Here is a 15,493-nt window from a genome sequence, read left to right on the forward strand (position 1 = left end):
CCTCCCCACACCCCTCCTCCCCCAACACCCTCCTCCCCCCCCCTCGGCTCCCCAACACCCCCCTCCCCCCCCAGCTCCCCCCTCCCCCCCCCAACACCCGACTCCCCCTCCCGACTCCCCCCCAACACTCTCCTCCCCCCCCTCGGCTCCCCCCCTCCCCAACACCCCCTCCCCCCCCGCCAACAACCTCCTCCCCCCCGACTCCCCCCCAACACCCTCCTCCCCCCCCGACTCCCCCCCAACACCCTCCTCCCCCCTCAGCTCCCCCCTCCCCAACACCCCCCCCCCAGCTCCCCCCCTCCCCCCCTCGGCTCCCCCCCTCCCCAACACCCCCCCCCCCTCGGCTCTCCCCCTCCCCAACACCCCCTCCCCCCCGGCTCCCCCCTTCCCCACACCCCTCCTGCCCCCCCAACACCCTCCTCCCCCCCCTCCCCAACACCCTCCTCTCCCCCTCCCCAACACCCCCCCTCCCCACCCCCAACCCCTCCCCAACACCTCCCCCGGCTCCCCCCCTTCCCCAACACCCTCCCCCCCCGGCTCTCCCCCTCCCCACCCCCGACCCGGCTCCCCCCACCCCGACTCCACCACCCCCTCCCCCCTGGCTTCTCCCACCCATCCCCCCTGCTCCGCCCCCTCCCCCCGGCTCCTCACCCCCTCCCGGCTCCCTTCCGCCCCCACCCACAGCTCGCCCCTCCCCAGTTTGGGCCGCTTCCTTAAAGTGGACCGGGGATCTTGCCCTCCTCCACTGCGGCCCTGCGCACAGCATCAGCAGGAGGCCATTCAGCCCCTCAAGTCTGGTCAGGGGTGATGGGGAGGGGGTTTGGTTGGGGGGGGGGAGGGGGTGGGGATAGGGGGATGGGGAGAGGGAGAGGGGATGGGAGTGGGGGGAGGTGAAGGGGAGAAGGGAGAGGGGGATGGGAAGGGGAGTGGGAGAGGAGGATGGGAGGGGAGGGGAGGGAGAGGGGGAGGGGAGGCGGGTGAGGGGTTGGGAGGAGGGGGAGAGGGGGATGGGAGGGGAGGAGGGGTTGTGAGGAGAGGGGGAGGGGTTGGGAGGAGGAGGAGGAGGGGAAGGTTGGAAGGAGGCAGAGGGGGATTGGAGGGGAGGGGGAGGAGGGGTTGTGAGGAGGCGCAGAAGGGGAGAGGGGGAGGGGAGGGGTTGGGAGGAGGGGGAGGGGTTGTGAGGAGGGAGGGAAGGGGAGAGGGGGGGAAGGGGTTGTGAGGAAGGGGAGGGAGAAGAGGGGTTGTGAGGAGGGGGTGAATGGGAGGGGGGGGGGAGGGGATGGGAGGGGGGGAGGGGAGTTTGTTGGGAGGAGGGGAGGGGAGGTCTAGCCGTGCTCCAGGTGAGCTGCTGGGTCTAGATGTCTAGCCCCCAGGGTCTGGTGCGTACTGTTGAAGGATTGCTCTGTCCCCACCAACTGACTCGTGGGATAGGCTCCAGGTCTGTGCGGAGTTTAACCCTTTAGACGCTCCTTCCCAGCCCCTCCCCTGGATCAGTCTGGCGGTTCCACGCGCTGGAGACCCTTATGGTGCACGGGATGTGGCACACGGCACTCAGTAAAGTGGCAGCTCGTGTCATTTACAAAGGATTTGCGATGGGAGGAGGGTGCGGAGATTAACCCTTCCCGCTCTGAATCTCCAGTAATGTTGAGCTTTACTACCGCTCCTACCAGTCGGTGAAGCCGTTGAGATCTGGCTGGGTGGGGTCGGGTCCCGGACCCCCTTGGATGGGATCCACTTCCGTCAAAGGGCGGGGCGGGATGTGGGAACCACCTGGGAGAAAACATATCGAAATAAGGATCAAATCCATTGTAAGCTGCGTCAGGCTCAGAGAGTAAACGCCCGTCGCTGTTTGGTGTGTGGGGTCTTTAACGGGCAGCGCGGTCATTCAGGTTTTCGCGTAGTGAGCGGCTATTCCCATCACAAAGCCGGTGAGTGGCCTGCGTGGGAGATCTACACATTAGCACAATTGTTGCTCCCCACTAAATAATCACCTCTTGACCCAGCGACGATGAAGGAACGGCCGATATATTTCCCAGTCGGGATGGTGTGTGACTCGGAGGGGAATGTGGAGGTGGCGGTGTTCCCATGCACCTGCTGCCCTTGTCCTTCTAGGGGGTAGAGGTCGCGGGTTTGGGAGGTGCTGCCGAAGCCTTGGCGAGTTGTTGCAGCGCCGGTGGGGGAGGGAGTGGAGACCGTTTGCCTAAGGTGAAAGGCCAGTATCTAACCCGCTGCTACACCCAGTCCCCAGGGTAAGAAATCTTTCATTCTGTGGGGGTGGGAGAGGGGGAGAGGTGTCCGCTGGGCCTCAGTGGGCAGCACTCTCGCCCCTGAGTCAGAAGGGCGTGGCTTCAAGTCCCACTCTACAAACATAGGAACAGGAGGAGGCCATTTCGCCCTCGAGCCTGTCCTGCCATTCAATGAGGTGACGCTGAGCTGCGATCTAACACCATATACCCGCCTTTGGCTCACTTTGTTTAATACTTTTGGCTAACAAAAATTTATCAATCTCAGATTTAAAATGAGCATTAATTGCCGTTTATGGAACAGGATTCCAAACTTTCACCGCCCTGTGTGTGCAGAAGTGTTTCCTAATTTCACTCCAGAAAGGTCTGGCTCTAATGTTTAGTCTCTGCCCCCTGGTCCTAGACTCACCAACAAGGGGGAACAGTGTCTTTCTCTCTCTACCCCGTCAGTTCCCCGTAATATCCTGGAAACTTCGATCAGATCTCCCCTTTACCATCTAAATTCCACGGAATACAACCAGAGATTGTGAAATCTCTCCTCGTAACATAACCCTCGACGTCCGGGTATCATTCTGATAAACCCCTCCGAGGCCAATATACCCTCCCCAAGGTGTGGGGCCCAGAACTGCTCGCAGTGCTCCAGGTGTGGGCTAACCAGGGCTTTGTACAGCTGTAGCATAACTTCTACCCCCCTGTATTCTACTCCTCTGGATATAATGGCCAGCATTCCATCAACCTATTCCTATAGTCGGAGGGGCAGTACTGAGGGAGCGCCGCACTGTCGGAGGGGCAGTACTGAGGGAGTGCCGCACTGAGGGAGTGCCGCACTGTTGGAGGGGTAGTACTGAGGGAGTGCCGCACTGTCGGAGGGACAGTACTGAGGGAGTGCCGCACTGTCGGAGGGGCAGTACTGAGGGAGTGACGCACTGTTGGAGGGGCAGGACTGAGGGAGTGCCGCATTGTCGGAGGGGCAGTACTGAGGGAGCGCCGCACTGTCGGAGGGGCAGTACTGAGGGAGTGCCGCACTGTCGGAGGGGCAGTACTGAGGGAGTGCCGCACTGTCGGAGGGGCAGTACTGAGGGAGTGCCGCCCTGTCGGAGGGGCAATACTGAGGGAAACTAGATTCCAACCTTCCATGGGTAATATGGAGCCCCTGTGCCCCCAAAGTGCCTGTACTCCAGGAGAACTATTGCTGGTTGGTCACCAGTCACACACCATCCCGGGAAATATATCGGCCGATCTTTCATCGTCGCTGGGTCACGAACCGGGAACTCCCTCCCCAACAGCACTGTGGGAGCACCTTCACCACACGGACTGCAGCAGCCCATCCAGCCCATGCTGTTTATCCCCCACACGGGCAGATCCTAATCCCAGGGACCCGCCCTGTCCCCACACCCCTTTACCCCCATTCCTTCACCACCTGTCCAACCTGTTCCTAAACATTGTCTCGGTCGCTGCTTCAATCACTCACCCCGGGGGTGAAGTCCACAGCCTCACAACCCTCTCTCTGCCCGAAATCTCTTCCCACACGGGATGGGCAATAAATGCCAGGCTTTCCAGTGACGCCTACATCCCAGGACAAATAATATCGAACACGAGAAGCCTGCACTGAAATCCCAAAACAAATCATTTGTGATTTCAACTCACCAAGTACAATGTGTAGCAATACAGGAACAGGAGGAGGCCATTCAGCCCCTCGAGCCTGTTACACAGAACAGGAGGAGGCCATTCAGCCCCTCGAGCCTGTTACACAGGAACAGGAGGAGGCCATTCAGCCCCTCGAGCCTGTTACACAGGAACAGGAGGAGGCCCATTCAGCCCCTCGAGCCTGTTACACAGGAGCAGGAGGAGGCCATTCAACCCCTCGAGCCTGTTACACAGAACAGGAGGAGGCCATTCAGCCCCTCGAGCCTGTTACACAGGAACAGGAGGAGGCCATTCAGCCCCTCGAGCCTGTTACACAGAACAGGAGGAGGCCATTCAGCCCCTCGAGCCTGTTACACAGAACAGGAGGAGGCCATTCAGCCCCTCGAGCCTGTTACACAGGAACAGGAGGAGGCCCATTCAGTCAGACCATAGCTGATCTGTACCTCAACTCCATGTTGCTGGCTCTGTTTCCCATCCCGGCCTAACAACATTCTCTGGATCTCAGGCTGAAAAGCTGGCATTGGGCCACTGTATGAGCAACTGATCTTTGTCCTGTGGGAGGAGCTAGCAATTATAAAGTTTAACTGAAACTTACTGTGCAATGGGCGTGTGACATCAGCGGCTTCAAACTCATCGTCTGCAATATAACATTCAACAGAGCATCTTATATTTATTGTGAAACACGACGTTCCAAAGTGCTTCACAGCAACTGCTGCCCCTCACCCGCAACCCCCTCCCCCTCCCCAAAATCCCTCCCCCGCAACCACCTCACCCGCAACCCGCCCGCAACCCCTCCCCCGAAATCGCCTCCCCGCAACCTCCCCGCCCCGCAAACGCCTCCCCGCAACCCCCCCCACAACCCCCTCCCCCGAAATCCCCTCCCCCGAAATCCCCCCCGCAACCCCCCCACAACCCCCTCCCCCGAAATCCCCTCCCCTGCAACCCCCTCCCCGAAATCCCCCCCACAACCCCCTGCAACCCCCTCCCCGCAACCCCCGAAATCCCCTCCCCCGCAACCCCCTCCCCCGCAACCCCCGCAACCCCCTCCCCGTCCCTAGGAATCCCCTCCCCCGGCATTTACTCCATAGTCCCTCTGTTCCTCCACATCTCTCAGTATCCTCCCATTTAATGTGTATTCCCTTGCCTTGTTGCCCCTCCCCAGATGACTTCCCTCACATGTTTCCGGATTGAATTCCATTTGCCACTGTTCTGCCCACCTGACCAGTCCATTGATATCTTCCTGCAGTCCGCAGCTTTCCTCCTCACTGTCAGCCGCACGGCCAATTTTTGGATCGTCTGCAAATTTCTCTATCACGTCCCCGACATTTAAGTCCAAATCATAGATTATACACCACGAAAAGCAAGGGCCCCAGCACTGAGCCCTGCGGAACCCTATGGAAACAGCCTTCCAGTCACAGGAATACCCATCAACCATCAGCCTTTGCTTCCTGCCTCTTAGCCAATTTTGGATCCAAAATGCCACTTTGTCTTTCAGGATCACGGCCCCTCCCCAGCGAGAGCGGGTCTGGTCAGCGGGAGAGAGGGTCAGGGCCACAGCAGCTCAGGAAGGTTCGAGCCAGGTTGCTGGGTCAAAGTTCACAGCCGGCCTTAGCTGACGAACTTGTGGGCAATCAAGCATTCAATCACTGACGTGAATTATCACAAACAACTCTTAAACGCCACGACTCCTGATAAATAAATAATATGTGCGGCGAACAGAATATTCATTTAAAGGAAAAGTCCCTTCCTCCGAATTGTCACTCAATGTTCAATGTAAGAATCTCTCTAACCAACCAGCCAACAGGGCCCAGGGTCTGAGCTCGGTGCCTACGGTAAAAGTCTTTAGATTTTTAGAGTTCCCAGTGTCAGTGTGTGTTTGTCAGTGTCATAGAAACATAGAAAATAGGTGCAGGAGTAGGCCATTCGGCCCTTCGAGCCTGCACCGCCATTCAATGAGTTCATGGCTGAACATACAACTTCAGTACCCCATTCCTGCTTTCTCGCCGTACCCCTTGATCCCCCTAGTAGTAAGGACTACATCTAACTCCTTTTTGAATATATTTAGTGAATTGGCCTCAACAACTTTCTGTGGTAGAGAATTCCGCAGGTTCACCACTCTCTGGGTGAAGAAGTTTCTCCTCATCTCGGTCCTAAATGGCTTACCCCTTATCCTTAGACTGTGACCCCTGGTTCTGGACTTCCCCAACATTGGGAACATTTTTCCAGCATCTAACCTGTCTAAACTTGGCAGAATTTTAAACGTTTCTATGAGATCCCCTCTCATTCTTCTGAACTCCAGTGAATACAAGCCCAGTTGATCTAGTCTTTCTTGATATGTCAGTTCCGCCATCCCGGGAATCAGTCTGGTGAACCTTCGCTGCACTCCCTCAATGGCAAGAATGTCCTTCCTCAAGTTAGGAGACCAAAACTGTACACAATACTCCAGGTGTGGCCTCACCAAGGCCCTGCACAACTGTAATGACACCTCCCTGTCCCTGTACTCAAATCCCCTCGCTATGAAGGCCAACATGCCATTTGCTTTCTTAACCACCTGCTGTACCTGCATGCCAACCTTCAATGACTGATGTACCATGACACCCAGGTCTCGTTGAACCTCCCCTTTTCCTAATCTGTCACCATTCAGGTAATAGTCTGCCTCTCTGTTTTTACCACCAAAGTGGATAACCTCACATTTATCCAAATTATACTTCATCTGCCATGCATTTGCCCACTAACCTAACCTATCCAAGTCACTCTGCAGCCTCATAGCATCCTCCTCGCAGCTCACACTGCCACCCAACTTCGTGTCAGCTGTGGCTCAGTGGGCAGCACTCTCGCCTCTGAGTCAGAATGTCGTGGGTTCGGGTCCCACTCCAGGAACGAGCCCATAATCTAAGCTGACATTCCCAGTGTAGTACTGAGGGAGTACTGCACTGTCGGAGGGGCAGTACTGAGGGAGCGCTGCACTGTCGGAGGGGCAGTACTGAGGGAGTGCTGCACTGTCGGAGGGGCAGTACTGAGGGAGTGCCACACTGTCGGAAGGGAATTACTGAGGGAGCACCGCACTGTCGGAGGGGCAGTACTGAGGGAGTGCTGCACTGTCGGAGGGGCAGTACTGAGGGAGCACCGCACTGTCGGAAGGGCAGTACTGAGGGAGCACCGCACTGTCGGAGGGGCAGTACTGAAGGAGCGCCACACTGTCGGAGGGGCAGTACTGAAGGAGCGCCGCACTGTCAGAGGTGCCGACTTTAAGATGAACCATTAAACCAAGGCCACGTCTGCTCTCTCGCGTGGATGTAAAAGATCCCAAAGCACTGTTTCAAAGTTCTCCCCGGTGTCCTGGAGCCAATATTTATCCCTCAACCAACATCACTAAAACAGACTATATGGTCATTATCACATTGCTGTGTGTGGGAGCTTGCTGTGCATAAATTGGATGCCGCGCTTCCCACATTACAACAGTGACTGTAGACGCTGCAAACGCTTAGGGATGTTGTGAAAGGTGCTAGAAAGATGCAAGTCTTTCACCCCGCTCCCCCCTCCCCCACTCCCCCAATCCCCATTCCCCCTTCACCCCCTCCCCCACTCCTCTCATCCCCCCCTCCCCCATTCCCCCCTCCCCCACTCCTCCCCTCCCCCAGTCCTCTCCCTCCCCCATTCCCTCCTCCCCACCCTCTCCTACTCCTCCCCGTGAATACATGGCTTGAGGAGTGGTGCACAAGGGAGGGATTCAAATTCCTGGGGCATTGGAACCGGTTCTGGGGGAGGTGGGACCAGTACAAACCGGACGGTCTGCACCTGGGAGTGTTTGCTAGTGCTGTTGGGGAGGAGTTAAACTAATATGGCAGGGGGATGGGAACCTATGCAGGGAGGGAAATAAAAGGGAGACAGATTGCAAAAGATAGAAAGGAGAATAGTAAAAGTGGAGGGCAGAGAAACCCAAAGCAAAAAACAAAAAAGGCCACATTACAGCAAAATTCGAAAGGGGCAAGGTGTGTTAAAATGACAAGCCTGAAGGTTCTGTGCCTCAATGCGAGGAGTATTCAGAATAAGGTAGACGAATTAACTGCACAGATAGTGGTTATGGATATGATGTAACTGGCATCACGGAGACATGGCTCCAGGGTGACCAAAGCTGGGAACTCAACATCCAGGGGTATTCAACATTTAGGAAGGATAGACAGAAAGGAAAAGGAGGTGGGGTGGCGTTGCTGGTTAAAGAGGAAATTAATGCAATAGTAAGAAAGGACATTAGCCTGGATGATGTGGAATCAGTATGGGTGGAGCTATGGAATACCAAAGGGCAGGAAACGCTAGTGGGAGTTGTGTACAGACCACCAAACAGTAGTAGTGAGGTTGGGAATAGGATCAAACAAGAAATAAGGGATGTGTGCAATAAAGGTACAGCAGTTATCATGGGCGACTTTAATTTACATATAGATTGGGCTAACCAAACTGGTAGCAATGCGGTGGAGGAGGATTTCCTGGAGTGTATTAGGGATGGTTTTCTTGACCAATATGTCGAGGAACCAACTAGAGAGCTGGCCATCCTAGACTGGGTGATGTGTAATGAGAAGGGACTAATTCGCAATCTTGTTGTGCGAGGCCCCTTGGGGAAGAGTGACCATAATATGGTAGAATTCTTTATTAAGGTGGAGAGTGACACAGTTAATTCAGAAACTAGGGTCCTGAACTTAAGGAAAGGTAACTTCGATGGCATGAGGCGTGAATTGGCTAGAATAGACTGGCAAAGGATACTTAAAGGGTTGACTGTGGATAGGCAATGGCAAACATTTATAGATCACAATTGTACATCCCTGTCCGGAGTAAAAATAAAACGGGTAAGGTGGCTCAACCATGGCTAACAAGGGAAATTAAGGATAGTGTTAGATCCAAGGAAGAGGCATATAAATTGGCCAGAAAAAGCAGCAAACCTGAGGACTGGGAGAAATTTAGAATTCAGCAGAGGAGGACTAAGAGTTTAATTAAGAGGGGGAAAATAGAATACGAGAGGAAGCTTGCTGGGAACATAAAAACTGGCTGCAAAAGCTTCTATAGATATGTGAAGAGAAAAAGATTAGTGAAGACAAACGTAGGTCCCTTGCAGTCAGAATCAGGTGAATTTATAATGGGGAACAAAGAAATGGCAGACCAATTAAACAAATACTTTGGTTCAGTCTTCACAAAGGAAGACACAAAAAACCTTGCGAATGTACTAGGGGACCGAGGGTCTAGTGAGAAGGAGGAACTGAAGGATATCCTTATTAGGCGGGAAATTGTGTTGGGGAAATTAATAGGATTGAAGGCCGATAAATCCCAGGGGCCTGATTGTCTGCATCCCAGAGTACTTAAGGAAGTGGCCCTTGAAATAGTGGATGCATTGGTGATCATTTTCCAACAATCTATCGACTCTGGATCAGTTCCTATGGATTGGAGTGTAGCTAATGTAACACCACTTTTTAAAAAAGGAGGGAGGGAGAAAACAGGTAATTATAGACCGGTTAGCCTGACATCGGTGGTGGGGAAAATGTTGGAATTAATTATTAAGGATGAAATAGCAGCGCATTTGGAAAGCAGTGACAGGATCGGTCCAAGTCAGCATGGATTTATGAAAGGGAAATCATGCTTGACAAATCTTCTGGAATTTTTTGAGGATGTAACTGGTAGAGTGGATAAGGGAGAACCAGTGGATGTGGTGTATTTGGACTTTCAAAAGGCCTTTGACAAGGTCCCACATAAGAGATTCGTGTGCAAAATCAAAGCACATTGTATTGGGGGTAATGTTCTGACGTGGCTAGAGAACTGATTGGCAGACAGGAAGCAGAGAGTCGGGATAAACGGGTCCTTTTCGGAATGGGGGGCAGTAACTAGTGGAGTGCCGCAGGGCTCAGTGCTGGAACCTCAGCTATTTACAATATACATTAATGATTTGGATGAAGGAATTGAGTGTAATATCTCCATGTTTGCAGATGACACTAAACTGGGTGATGGTGTGAGCTGTGAGGAGGACGCTGAGAGGCTGCAGGGTGACTTAGACAGGTTAGGTGAGTGGGCAAATGCATGGCAGATGCAGTATAATGTGGATAAATGTGAGGTTATCCAATTGAGGCAATAACACGAAGGCAGAATATTATCTAAATGGCGGCAGATTAGGAAAAGGGGAGGTGCAACGAGACCTGGGTGTCATGGTTCATCAGTCATTGAAAGTTGGCATGCAGGCGGTGAAGAAGGCAAATGGCATGTTGGCCTTCATCGCTAGGGGATTTGAGTATAGGAGCAGGGAGGTCTTATTGCAGTTGTACAGGGCCTTAGTGAGGTCTCACCTGGAATATTGTGTTCAGTTTTCGTCTCCTAATCTGAGGAAGGATGTTCTTGCTATTGAGGGAGTGCAGCGAAGGTTCACCAGACTGATTCCTGGGATGGCTGGACTGACATATGAGGAGAGACTGGATCAACTGGGCCTTTATACACTGGAGTTCAGAAGAATGAGAGGGGATCTCATAGAAACATTCTGACGGGATTGGACAGGTTAGATGCGAGAAGAATGTTCCCGATGTTGGGAAAGTCCAGAACCTGGGGACACAGTCTTAGGATAAGAGGTAGGCCATTTAGGACTGAGATGAGGAGAAACTTCTTCACTCAGAGAGTTGTAAACCTGTGGAATTCCCTACCGCAGAGAGTTGTTGATGCCAGTTCATTGGATATATTCAAGAGGGAGTTAGATATGGCCCTTATGGCTAAAGGGATCAAGGGGTATGGAGACAAAGCAGGAAAGGGGTACTGAGGGAATGATCAGCCATGATCTTATTGAGTGGTGGTGCAGGCTCGAAGGGCCGAACGGCCTGTTCCTGCACCTATTTTCTATGTTTCTATGTTTCCCCCTCCCCATTCCCCGCTCTCCCATTTCCCCGCTCCCCCATTCCCCCTTCCCCCTCCCCCATTCCCCCCTCCCCCAATCCCCGCCCTCCTCCATTCCTCCCCTCCCACATTCCCCCCTCCTCCATTCCTCCCCTCCCCCATTCCTCCCTCCTCATTCCTCCCCTCCCCCATTCCCCCCCTCCTCGCCCTCCCCCACTCCTCCCCTGGCTTTCACAGGTCCATGGGGCAATGGTGAGTAGTTACCTGTGGGTCTGCTATGAATGTGTCTGAACATCCTGCGGTACCAGTCCCTTGGTTTGTTCACACTCTGTACAAAACACAGAGAGAGTCAGAGAGCGAGAGATTGGAAAAAGAGCCCAGTCCCTCAAGCAGCCAACCAATCACGCGCTCATTCAGGGCCTGTCACGGTGTCGGCCATTGGCTAAGACCCGGGCTCCCTCCCCAGCTCCCTCTGGAAAGGAACAGCCCTCATTCACAACACCTGCTCTGGGCCCGAACACATTCTCCTTTCACTCGGCGTCACTGCTCAAAGCTCACCAAGGAACGCCGCTCCAAATCCATTGCAGATACAAGTAGTTTTAGGATTGTTTCCACAAAAACCTTCCCAGACAATATGGGAGAGCCTCATGTGGACAGCAGCGGTCCGCTCCCATCGGAGTCTCCCTGTGGTCCTCAACGGGGACCTTTACTGGCAGTGGAAAAAATCCCAAGTCCGGGAATGGGATCAGGCAGTAATCCCGAGTCCGGGAATGGGACGAGTCTGGGAGAGTGGTGTTCAGTGCTCTGTGGATAGATTGTGTCTAAATGTCCCAGAATAGCGTTCCGTCGACGGATCGTAGGATTAAAGTTACCCTTTGATCGGCCTCACAGAGCACAGAGCCACAGTGAGTCTGTCACCATCTGTCTCCTTCTCTTCACTTACCGGCCTCGAGGCAATGGGCATTCCAGCCTCATCGATTGGACCAGCACCGTCGTACTTCACCCACACCCTTTCCCGGGTCATCCGGATTTCATCCACAGCTGTTCCAGGATCCACCGCCATAGAGCTTGGGTAGTAACCATTGAGTACAGTACCTTACAGGGACAAGACAACCTGTTCATAAACAGAGTAAAGCTCCCTCTACACTGTCCCATCAAACACTCCCAGGGCAGGTACAGGGGGTTAGATACAGAGTAAAGCTCCTTCTATACAATAATAACAACTTGTATTTGTAGAGCGACTTTAACATAGTTATACGTCCCAAGGTGTTTCACAGGAGTATTATGAGATTTGACACCAAGCCGCATAAGGAGAAATCAGCTCAGGTGACCAAAAGCTTGGTCAAAGAGGCAGGTTTTAAGGAGTGCCTTAGAAACATAGAAAATAGGTGCAGGAGTAGGCCCTTCGGCCCTTCGAGCCTGCACCACCATTCGATAAGATCATGGCTGATCATTCCCTCAGTACCCCACTCCTGCTTTCTCTCCATACCACCTTGATCCCTTTAGCCGTAAGGGCCACATCTAACTCCCTTTTGAATATATCTAACGAATTGGCCTCAACAACTTTCTGTGGTAGAGAATTCCACAGGTTCACAATTCTCTGAGTGAAGAAGTTTCTCCTCATCTCGATCCTAAATGGCATACCCCTTATCCTTAGACTGTGACCCCGGTTCTGGACTTCCCCAACATCAGGAACATTCTTCCTGCATCTAACCTGTCCAATCCCATCAGAATTTTACATGTTTCTACGAGATCCCCTCTCATTCTTCTAAATTCCAGTGAATATAAGCCTAGTCGATCCAGTCTTTCTTCATATGTCAGTCCTGCCATCCCGGGAATCAGTCTGGTGAACCTTCGCTGCACTCCCTCAATAGCAAGAATGCCCTTCCTCAGATTAGAAGACCAAAACTGTACACAATATTCCAGGTGAGGCCTCACCAAGTCCCTGTACAACTGTAGCAACACCTCCCTGCTCCTATACTCAAATCCTCTCACTATGAAGGCCAACATGCCATTTGCCTTCTTCACCGCCTGCTGTACCTATATGCCAACTTTCAATGACTGATGTACCATGACACCCAGGTCTCGTTGCACCTCCCCTTTTACTAATCTGTCACCATTCAGATAATAATCTGCCTTCCTGTTTTTACCACCAAAGTAGATAACCTCACATTTATCCACATTATATCGCATCTGCCATGTATTTGCCCACTCACCTAACCTGTCCAAGTCACCCTGCAGCCTCTTACCATCCTCCTCACAGCTCATACTGCCACCCAGCTTAGTGTCATCTGCAAACTTGGAGATATTACACTCAATTCCTTTGTCTAAATCATTAATGTATATTGTAAATAGCTGGGGTCCCAGCACTGAACCTTGCGGTACCCCACTAGTCATTGCCTGCCATTCTGAAAAGGACCTGTTTATTCCTACTATTTGCTTCTTGTCTGCCAACCAGTTCTCTATCCACATCAGTACATTACCCCTAATACCATGTGCTTTAATTTTGCACACTAATCTCTTGTGTGGGACCTTGTCAAAAGCCTTTTGAAAGTCAAAATACACCACATCCACTGGCTCCCCCTTGTCCACTCTACTAGTTACATTCTCAAAAAATTCTAAAAGATTTGTCAAACATGATTTCCCTTTCATAAATCCATGCTGACTTGGACCGATCCTGTCACTGCTTTCCAAATGCGCTATTACATCTTTAATAATTAATTCCAACATTTTCCCCACCACCGATGTCAGGCTAACCGGTCTATAATTCTCTGTTTTCTCTCTCCCTCCTTTTTTAAAAAGTGTATTACATTAGCTACCCTCCAGTCCATAGGAACTAATCCAGAGTCAATAGAATGTTGGAAAATGACCACCAATGCATCCACTATTTCTAGGACCACTTCCTTAAGTACTCTGGGATGCAGACTATCAGGCCCTGGGGATTTATCAGCCTTCAATCCCATCAATTTCCCTAACACAATTTCCCGCCCAATAAGGATATCCTTCAGTTCCTCCTCACTAGAACCTCGGTCCCCTAGTATTTCTGAAAGGTTATTTGTGTCTTCCTTCGTGAAGACAGAACAAAAGTATTTGCTCAATTGGTCTGCCATTTCTTTGTTCTCCATTATAAATTCACCTGAGTCCGACTGCAAGGGACCTACATTTGTCTTCACTAATCTTTTTCTCTTCACATATCTATAGAAGCTTTTTCAGTCAGTTTTTATGTTCCCTGCAAGCTTCCTCTCATGAACGAAGAAAGAGAGGTAGAGAGGCGGAGAGGTTTAGGTAGAGAATTTGAGAGTTTGGGGCCCAGACAACAGAAGGCACGGCCACCAATGGTGGAGCGATAACAATCAGGAATGCTCAAGAGGGCAGAATTAGAAGAGCACAGACATCTTGAGGGATTGTGGGACTGGAGGAGATTATAGATATATAGGGAGGGGCGAGGGCCATGGAGGAATTTGTAAACAAGGATGAGAATTTTGAAATCAAGGCATTGCTTAACTGCGAGCCAATGTAGGTCAGCGAGCACAGGGGTGATGGGTGAGTGGGACTGGTGCGAGTTCGAACATGGGCTGCTGAGTTTTGGATGACCTCGAGTTTACGTAGGGTAGAATGTGGGAGGCCAGCCAGGCGTGTGTTGGAATAGTCAAGTCCGGAGGCAACAAAAGCAGCAGATGAGCTGAGGCAGGAGCGGAGACGGGCGATGTTACCGAGGTGGAAATAGACGGTTTTAGTTATGCTATGGATATGTGGTCGAAAGCTCATTTCAGGATCAAATATGACACCAAGGTTGCAAACAGTCTGGTTCAGCCTCAGACAGGAGTTGGGGAGAGGGATGGAGTTAGTGGCTAGAGAACAGAGTTTGTGGCGGGGACCGAAAACAAGGGCTTCGGTCTTCCCAATATTTAATTGGAGAAAATTTCTGCTCATCCAGAACTGGATGTCGGACAAGCAGCCTGACAATTTAGAGACTGGAGGGGTCGAGAGAAGTGGTGGTGAGGTAGAGCTGGGTATCATCAGCGTACATGTGGAAACTGACGCTGTGTTTCTGGATGATGTCGCCAAGGGGCAGCATGTAGATGAGAAATAGGAGGGACCGCAAGAACAGATACTTGGGGGACACCAGAGGTAACGATGCGGGAGTGGGAAGAGAAGCCGTTGCAGGAGATTCTCTGGCTACGATCAAATAGATAAGAATGGAAGCACTCAGCTGGACGATGGTGGAGAGGCGTTGCAGAAGGATAGAGTTGTCAACTGTGTCAAAGGCTGCGGACAGGTCGACGAGGACAAGGAGGGATAGTTTGCCTCTGTCACAGTCACAAAACATAAACAGTGCGAAGGGTTCGGTGCAGTGTCCGATCGCACAGTGTTGGGCACTGACACTAATATTTCCCACCAATTCCTCCCTTTGATCTGAGCTTGATGTATTAATTCTCACTTACCCCTGGTGTGTTGGGCAGCTGCTGTATCTGTGTATCCAGGGTGGGTGGCAGAGCTCACCCAGTGTTCTCCAATCCCATTCATCACTGGAACCTGAGGGAAGAGAGAGGAGAGGGAGAGAGAGAGAGAGGGAACAGAGAGGGGAGAGAGAGAGAGAGAGAGAGAGAGAGGTGGGGAGAGAGAGAGAGAGGTGGGGAGAGAGGAGAGAGAGGGAGAGAGAGGGAAGAGAGAGAGAGGGGAGAGGGAAGAGAGAGAGAGGGGAGAGAGAGAGAGAGAGAGGTGGGGAGAGAGGGGAGAGAGAG

At 52.4% G+C, this 15,493-nt stretch overlaps 1 protein-coding gene across 1 annotated transcript; it reads right to left on the minus strand.

Annotated features, from left to right (window-relative positions):
- Window positions 1–1,667: 1,667 nt before the first annotated feature.
- LOC139250232 (sorbin and SH3 domain-containing protein 2-like) lies at window positions 1,668–15,284 on the minus strand (the record flags this gene model as incomplete). Its single annotated transcript, XM_070872727.1, has 5 exons — window positions 15,194–15,284; window positions 11,692–11,843; window positions 11,013–11,076; window positions 4,486–4,527; window positions 1,668–1,770 (listed from the first exon to the last, which is right to left on the minus strand). Coding segments are annotated over exons 1-5 (443 nt in total), but the record flags the coding sequence as incomplete, so codon positions are not given.
- Between the last annotated feature and the right edge of the window lie 209 nt (window positions 15,285–15,493).

Source organism: Pristiophorus japonicus, unplaced genomic scaffold (genome assembly GCF_044704955.1).
Source record: "Pristiophorus japonicus isolate sPriJap1 unplaced genomic scaffold, sPriJap1.hap1 HAP1_SCAFFOLD_3546, whole genome shotgun sequence".
In the NCBI taxonomy this organism is placed as follows: domain Eukaryota; kingdom Metazoa; phylum Chordata; class Chondrichthyes; family Pristiophoridae; genus Pristiophorus; species Pristiophorus japonicus.